The sequence below is a fragment of the Apium graveolens genome, chromosome 5 (assembly GCF_009905375.1).
Source record: "Apium graveolens cultivar Ventura chromosome 5, ASM990537v1, whole genome shotgun sequence".
In the NCBI taxonomy this organism is placed as follows: domain Eukaryota; kingdom Viridiplantae; phylum Streptophyta; class Magnoliopsida; order Apiales; family Apiaceae; genus Apium; species Apium graveolens.
The window spans coordinates 200612345-200620804 of NC_133651.1; the positions used below are offsets into that span (position 1 = coordinate 200612345).

At 33.0% G+C, this 8460-nt stretch overlaps 2 protein-coding genes across 2 annotated transcripts; both read right to left on the reverse strand.

Annotated features, from left to right (window-relative positions):
* Positions 1-3076: 3076 nt before the first annotated feature.
* LOC141660574 (secreted RxLR effector protein 161-like) lies at positions 3077-3856 on the reverse strand. The gene has a single exon (XM_074467566.1). The coding sequence runs from the start codon at positions 3854-3856 to the stop codon at positions 3077-3079; it is 780 nt and encodes a 259-aa protein (XP_074323667.1).
* Positions 3857-6760: 2904 nt separating this feature from the next.
* Positions 6761-7855, reverse strand: LOC141660575 (uncharacterized). The gene has a single exon (XM_074467567.1). It carries the CDS (start codon positions 7853-7855, stop codon positions 6761-6763), a length of 1095 nt encoding a protein of 364 aa, XP_074323668.1.
* Between the last annotated feature and the right edge of the window lie 605 nt (positions 7856-8460).

Below are 8460 nucleotides of genomic sequence, written 5' to 3' on the forward strand. Positions count from 1 at the left end.
TTGTTGAGGAAAATTTAGATTAAGGGGGAAATTGTTGGGATTTTAATCTAAATTATATGTTTACTCCATGTTTTAATTATTTAGGCTAATATTTAGTCACCTAGTTAGTCACGTAGTTAGTCATGTAGTTTAGACTTGGTCATTTGTTTTAGTTGAGCTATTTTAGAAGAGTCATGGGGTGATGGGAGTGTTTGAGTTTTTCAGGAGAAAGTTGCTTATTTGTAGCCATTATCTTTATTAGTCTATATAATAGACCTGTAAATTGTTTTTTGTTTCTCTGAGACTTAATAACAAAATGTCTTCCTAGTTCTTTCAAAATAAGTGTTCATTGTGTGTTTATTACACGTGCTTATAAATATATATACATTAAATCAGTTCTTATATTCTACAAAGAAGGGATAGTGGATTTTGCTCAGGATACTCATTTTCTGGTACTTGCAAGGTACATGCAGGTAAACTAAACTCTAGAGTGCACACACGCACAGAGAGAGAGAATTATCCTTTACTCTCAAACAAGAACCGATTGTGGTTGATTGTCTTGTACCGCACATCTATCTATCCTCCCCTTTTCCCCAAGATAACTTGATACTAGTCAAACACTTTCCTTCTACCAGTAAATAAGATTCTACTTTGTAATAACTTTTTGTATCTACAGGTATTGTCGGGTAATTATTTGCCATCATTCTGTTAGTTATATGATTAAATACTGAGAAAGTTAACTACTTTGATTGCAGAAAAATAAAGAAACTTGGTACTGTTGGAATTACATTCTGGAAAGGAAAGATTACATAATAAAGACTATAGCTAACTGAGATCCTAAAGAACAGGAGTACGTGACCATGATAATCTCCAGCTTAATAAACTAGACTCCTAAAACACTGCAACAAAACTATAGACACGTAGATTTATTCAAGGACCAAAATAAAATAGACAAACCAAATAAGTTTAGATTAAAAATAATCCCAACACATTCAAGGGTAGAAACACTAGCAAACAGGTCAGAATCATGGATTTGTTAATTTAATTATTTGCCATCATTCAAGGGTGGAAATACTAGCAAACATGTCAGAATCATAGATTAGTTAATTTAATTTTCTAAGATATCTCTATTGCATACACCTTATATTTTTTTGAATTTAGTAATATATATATATATATATATCAATTTACTTAGAAAGTGGATTACTAGAATAATTTTAGCATCTGACCACTACAACAAAATAGGCCAATTACGACGGAAAAAAATGTGAGCCCAACTTACGACGAAAAAAAGTAAAATGTCGTAATTATTTACGACAAAACCCGAAACCGTCGTAAGTTTAGTATTTTATTAATAAAATTATGTAGGGCACGATTAAACAAAAATAAAAATTATTTGAAGTTACGACGATTTAAATATTTTGTCGAAAGTTAATTATTTTTATTAAAATTTTAAATTGAAATTGAATAAAAAATATTTTATCTAAATTTACAATTAAATATTTTCAACGGAAAAAATCGGATTGTCAAATTTACGACGGAAATTAAAATTCATCGTAAGTTATCGAAGAGGGAAATTTGACTTTTTCCGAAAAAAATTGGCGGGAAAACAAAAATCATTTGAAGTTGCGACGATTTGAACTTTTCATCGTAAGTTAAATATTTTTATTATAATTTTATCTTGAAATTAAATTAAAAAATATTTCATCTAAATTTACGACGAAATATGTGTGACGGAAAATATTGGAACATCCAATTTATGACAGAAATTAAAATTCGTCGTAAGTTATAAAAGAGGGAAATTTAACCTTTTCCCCAAAATTTTGGCGGTAAATTTGACTTTTCTCAATTTTTTTTGCAGATAATAATTTATGACGGATTCCGTCGTAAATTAGCATATGATTTTTTATAATTTCAATTTTTAAAAAAAATATTATTTCATGATCCAACCACATTAATGCCAACATTTATTTGTTTGGGTGACATTTCAAGAATTTCAGAAAAATTAAATATTTTGATATAATAATTTAATATTTGATATTGATTATATCATAAGTATATATATATATTGTCATCCATATGGTTGGATCGATAAAAAAATATTTTTAAAATAATCGAAACACAAATTAAAAACTAAACACTAAATAGCTATACTAGTCAAACTAATGTTTGACTCTTAAAAAAGCAAACCAAATAAATTTATTTTGATATGAAATTTTGGTTATATCACTTATATATATATTAATATATGCGGTTGGATCGATGAAAAGTATTTTTAAAATAATAGAAATACAAATTCACGATTAAACAATAGTTAGTTGTAAAAGTCAAACTCATGCTTGACTGTTAAAATGATAAACCAAATAAAATTATTTTGATATGTAACTTTGGTTATATCACTAATATATATATCTATTGACATCCATAAGGTTGGATCGTTGAAAAATATTTTTAAAATAATCGAAACACCAATTCAAGATTAAACACTAGTTAGTTGTACTAGTCAAAATGATGCTTGACCGTTAAAAAAAGCAAACCAAATAAATTTATTTTTATGTGAAATTTTGGTTATATCACTAATATATATATCTATTGGCATCCATACGGTTAGATCGATTAAAAGTATTTTTAAAATAATAGAAACAGAAATTCACGATTAAACAATAGTTAGTTAGTAATTAAGGCTTAAAATTGGGGATGTGCTACAAACTAATATAGAATATATTATATAGAGAGCATTACAAGAACAAAATTACTAAGAGAATAGAGAAGATTTTCATTTCATATATCAATCACATATCTTACAATGGTTTATATAGGGCTAGAATTTGTAGGTTACAAGTAGCATGAAAAGCCAAAGGGTGTAAAATGAAAAGCCAAAGGTTGTGAGAATTAATTGGGTAAGTCGTAAGGTTAAAAGTCATTCAAATATATAACACTCCCCCTTGAATGACTCGTATAAACAACATGCCTCATTAAAACCTTACTAGGAAAAACCCTGTGGGAAAAACCCTAGTGAAGGAAAAAGAGTACATGTGTTACACGTGTAATAAAGAGTGCATTATATCTCCCCCTCATTTTAACACGACTATGAAAATCAGCATAGATCTCGAAATTTACGCATCCCAATCTTGTGTACCAGCTTCTCGAAGGAAGATGTAGGAAGTGCTTTTGTGAACAAGTCTGCTGGATTTTCACATGATCGAATCTGACAAACATCAATTTCCCCCCTTTGTTGAAGTTCATGGGTAAAGAAGAACTTTGGATCGATGTGCTTTGTCCTATCACCTTTAATGTAACCTTCTCGAGTCTGAGTTATGCATGCTTCATTATCTTCAAATAAAATAGTAGGGCTTCCTTTATTGACTAACAGACCGCATAATTCTCGAATATGATGGACCAAAGACCTTAGCCAAACACATTCTCGACTAGATTCATGTAGCGCCAATAACTCAGCATGATTCGAAGAAGTTGCTGCAAGAGTCTGCTTTGTAGACCGCCAAGATATTGCGGTATCACCATATGTGAATACATAACCTGTTTGTGATCTTCCTTTGTGTGGATCAGACCGATATCCTGCATCTGTATAGCCAACTAATTCCACTTTTGAGTCTTTAGAATAAAATAAACCCATATCCATTGTTCCTCGAAGATATCTAAATATTTGTTTCACACCAGTCCAATGTCTTCGAGTTGGAGCAGAACTATGTCTTGCAAAAAGGTTGACAGAAAATGCAATATCAGGACGTGTACAATTGGCAAGATACATTAGTGCACCAATGGCACTAAGATATGGTACTTCAGGACCAAGAAGTTCTTCTCCCTTTTCTCTTGGGCGGAATGGATCCTTATTCTTTTCTAATGATCGTACAACCATGGGTGTACTCACAGGATATGCCTTATCCATAATAAACCGTTTAAGAATCTTTTCAATATACGAAGACTGGTGGACAAAGATTCCAGTAAATGTTCAACTTGAAAACCAAGGCAGAATTTTGTTTTACCCAAGTCCTTCATTTCAAACTCCTTTTTCAAATATTCAATCGTCTCATTAAGTTCATCTGGGGTTCCAATGATGTTTAAATCATCAACATATACTGCAATGATAGTAAACCCCAATTTTGTCCTTTTAATAAAAACACATGGACATATTACATTATTGGTATATCCATCTTTCAAAAGATATTCACTGAGACGATTGTACCACATACGACCCGACTGTTTCAATCCGTATAATGATCTCTGTAATTTAATTGAGTAAATCTCTCGGGGTCTTGAACTATATGCTTCAGGCATTTTTAACCCATCAGGGATTTTCATGTGAATGTCACTATCGAGTGATCCATACAAGTAGGCAGTTACAACATCCATTAAATTCATTCGGAGCCCTTCTAGAATTGATAAACTTATTAAAAATCTGAATGTTGTTGCATCCATTACCGGGGAATAAGTTTCTTCGTAATCAATTCCCGGTCTTTGTGAGAAACCTTGAGCAATAAGGCGTGTCTTGTATCTCACAATTTCATTTTTCTCATTTCTTTTACGCACAAATACCCATCTATATCCGACGGGTTTTATACCTGCAGGTGTTTGGACAATAGGTCCAAAAACTTGGCATTTTTCAAGTGATTTCAGTTCAGCTTCAATAGCTTCTTTCCATTTTGGCCAATCATTTCTTCTTTTACATTCATAGATCGATCTAGGTTCATGATCCTCGATTTCCTCAGAAATGTCAAGTGCAGCTGCATATGAAAATATATCATCCATGATAATTTCTTTTCTATTCCACCTCTTTCCTGAAATGACATAATTTATCGAGATCTCTTCATTGTCAACAATTTCAGGTGTTTGATCATCTTTGGAAGACGTTTCTTCAGTGATCATCAATTCTACGATGTCATTTGATGTTCCAGCTTTATTATCAAGTCTCCTTGTTTTTCTTGGAGTTTTATCCTTGGATCCAATAGGTCTTCCACGCTTCTGGCGTGCTTTAGACTCATTTGCTAGCATGATTTTATTATCTTCTTCAGGAAGTTTAATCTTACAAGGAACATTAACAGCTGGTATATGTGACTTTGTCACATTTTTGACATCAGTAAATGCATCAGGCAATCTATTTGCGACTTCTTGTAGGTGGATAATCTTTTGAACTTCAAGTTCACATTGATTTGTACGAGGATCATAATGAGACAGGGACACTGCATTCCACAAAATTTCTTGCTTTTCTTTTTCAAATTTTGTCTTATCTCCCTCTAATGCAGGAAAAATTGTCTCATCAAATTGACAATCGGCAAATCTTGCCGTGAATAAATCACCAGTCTTGGGCTCCAAATATTTAATAATTGAGGGAGAATCAAATCCAATATATACCCCTAATCTTCTTTGGGGTCCCATTTTTGTTCGTTGGGGAGGGGATATTGGAACATAAACAGCACACCCAAAAATTTTCAAGTGAGAGATATTTGGTTCTTGACCATTTACCAGTTGCAGTGGGGAATATTTATGATAAGAAGTCGGTCTTAACCGAACTAAAGAAGCCGCATGTAATATTGCATGTCCCCAGACAGTAGTTGGTAAATTTGTTCTCATAAGTAATGGTCTCGCAATTAGTTGTAGCCTTTTAATGAAAGACTCGGCAAGACCATTTTGAGTGTGTGTGTGGGCAACAGAATGCTCCACTTCAATCCCAATAGACATACAATAATCTTTAAAAGATTGGGATGTAAATTCTCCTGCATTGTCCAATCGTATTTTCTTTATATTATAATCAGGAAATTGTGCTCGTAATCGAATTATTTGAGCAAGGAGTCGTGCAAAAGCAACATTACGAGTGGACAATAAACTAACATGTGACCATCTTGTTGATGCATCAATGAGTACCATAAAGTACTGAAATGGCCCACTAGATGGGGTAATTGGTCCACATATATCTCCTTGAATTCGCTCCAAAAATTTTGGGCATTCGATTGCAACTTTCACAAGGGATGGTTTTGTTATCAATTTTCCTTCAAAACAAGCAACACATGAAAAATCTTTGGACAATGGAACAATTTTGTTTTTGAGTGGATGCCCATTTGAATTTTCAATAATTCTTCACATCATTGTTGAACCCAGATGGCCTAAACGATCATGCCATATAATAAAATTTGTCGGGTCAACAGATCTTGTATTAATAGTCATGTGTGACTCAACTGGATTTATGAAAGTATAATATAATCCAGAATTATATGATGGGAGTTTTTCTATCACATGTGTCCTCCCTGAGATAGTAGTCGTGATACACAAATATTCACTTTCAAGTTCATTTGTTGTCTCAATATGATAGCCATTGTGGCGTATATCTTTAAAACTCAAAAGATTTCTTTTTGATCGGGTGGAGAATAGTGCATTTTCAATCAACAAACATGTACCATTAGGTAGCACTATACTTGCTCTTCCGGAGCCTTCAATTATATTTGATGCACCCGATATTGTATTTACATTAGCTTTGGCTAATGTTAGATGCGAAAAATATTTTTGATCTTTTAAAATTGTATGTGTGGTTGCACTATCTGCCAAACAAAAAGATTCCTCATCTTTTATAGCACATGATGAGAGGTTGCTGGCCATATTTCTTCACGAAAAATAAAATAAAATTAGAAGTAGAGGTAAAACATCTCAAGTACTTCATTAAAGAAAATTACATAAGCAACTGATAAGGATGATTATCATAGTTCAAAAATTAAGTACTAACAATCCAAAATAAATAAGGAAAACGTTCAACAAGCAAGTAAGGCCTTTCTTAATTATTCTTAGGCTCATCACCACCAAATTTAGGCATATTCACATCGACATCTTCAAAGAAATCACCAACTTCCATGTGAGTAAAGGCCGAAGGATCAACTTGGCCATCACTTCCAAGATGTGCTTCAAGATGAGCAATCCCCAAAGGATCATTCTGTTCGGTGAAATTAGTTTCAACATTTTTCAAAGATGCTTGATATAGGTCAGCAAAGTGCTTGGAGGTACGACATGTACTTCTCCAATGACCTTTCATTCCATAATGGCTACAAGTACTTTCACCCTTTTTAACCATCGTACTTCCCTCGGGTTTCTCCTCATTTGTTTTCTGTTTTTGATAGTAAGGCTTCCTTTTAAAGTGGGGGCGATTTTGTTGATTTCGGCCTCGACCACGCCAAAATCCATGACCACGGGCACGCCCACGTCCACGTCCATATCCATGCCCACGTCCACGTCCAAATGATTTATTATCTCTATATTCATTATTAGTCACCGCATTCACTTCAGGGAATGGTGTTGAGCCAGTGGGACGTGCTTGATGATTTTTGAGCAAAAGTTCATTATTTTGTTCAGCAAGAAGCAACACAGAAATAAGCTCAGAATATTTCGTGAATCCACGTTCACGATATTGTTGTTGCAAGAGCATATTATTGGCATGGAAAGTGGAATATGTTTTCTCCAACATATCTTTATCGGTGATATTCTCGCCACATAATTTCAATTGAGATGTAATTTTGAACATGGCAGAGTTATACTCACTCACACTTTTATAATCTTGCAATCGCAAGTGTAGCCAATCATAGCGAGCTTTAGGAAGTATCACCGTTTTCTGGTGATCATATCTTTCTTTGAGATCTTTCCAAAGAGTTGATGGATCTTTAATAGTCAGATATTCAGTTTTCAAGCCTTCATCAAGGTGATGGCGAAGAAATATCATGGCCTTTGCCTTGTCTTGTTCAGAGGTCTTATTTCCCTCTTTTATGGTGTCACCGAGACCCATTGCACTAAGATGGATTTCAGCATCAAGAATCCATGTCAAATAATTTTTGCCGGTGACATCAAGTGCGTTAAACTCAAGTTTCGTAAGATTCGACATTTTCACTAAAAATAAACAAAACTCGAATCAACATCAATATTTATGCACATAAATATAATGCAATGCGATAATTTTTTATGACAAGATAACAAATAATTTGCGAAAGAAACAGATTATCACTTATCAAATATACTCACTTAAACAAATATAATATATTACACATAATGATGCATTTAATCAACAAGTTTAATAGAACATGATTTTAGTTAAGTCTCAGTGACTAAAATATATGCTATTCATTGATAACAACCCATCTTAGTTAACATGACAATTATTAACACGTATGCACAAGTAAAACAAATATAAATTACTGCTACATCAACTCTTAGTCACGGAAATAGATTATAAAAGCTGCAGGAGACAAGGCATAGCCTAGCTTTTAGTTTTTAACTATTCGTGCAAAGTGCAAATCTCCCTAAATTTGTACAACATTCAGATTATAGCATAAAAATATCAAGCCACTTAAGTAATTTGCAAGGGATAACATAAGAACTAATACAAATAATTCATGAAGCAGAAAACAAGTGAAGTGATTTTAATTTTACTTACGCAAATGTTCAACTAAGCAGGCATAAAAATCAGGTCAAGCAATTAGCATAAATGAT

What these genes read in the sequence shown, in the direction of transcription:
- LOC141660574 (XM_074467566.1), bottom strand. Translation starts at nt 3,856, where the DNA reads ATGGTTGTACGATCATTAGAAAAGAATAAGGATCCATTCCGCCCAAGA.
- LOC141660575 (XM_074467567.1), bottom strand. Translation starts at nt 7,855, where the DNA reads ATGTCGAATCTTACGAAACTTGAGTTTAACGCACTTGATGTCACCGGC.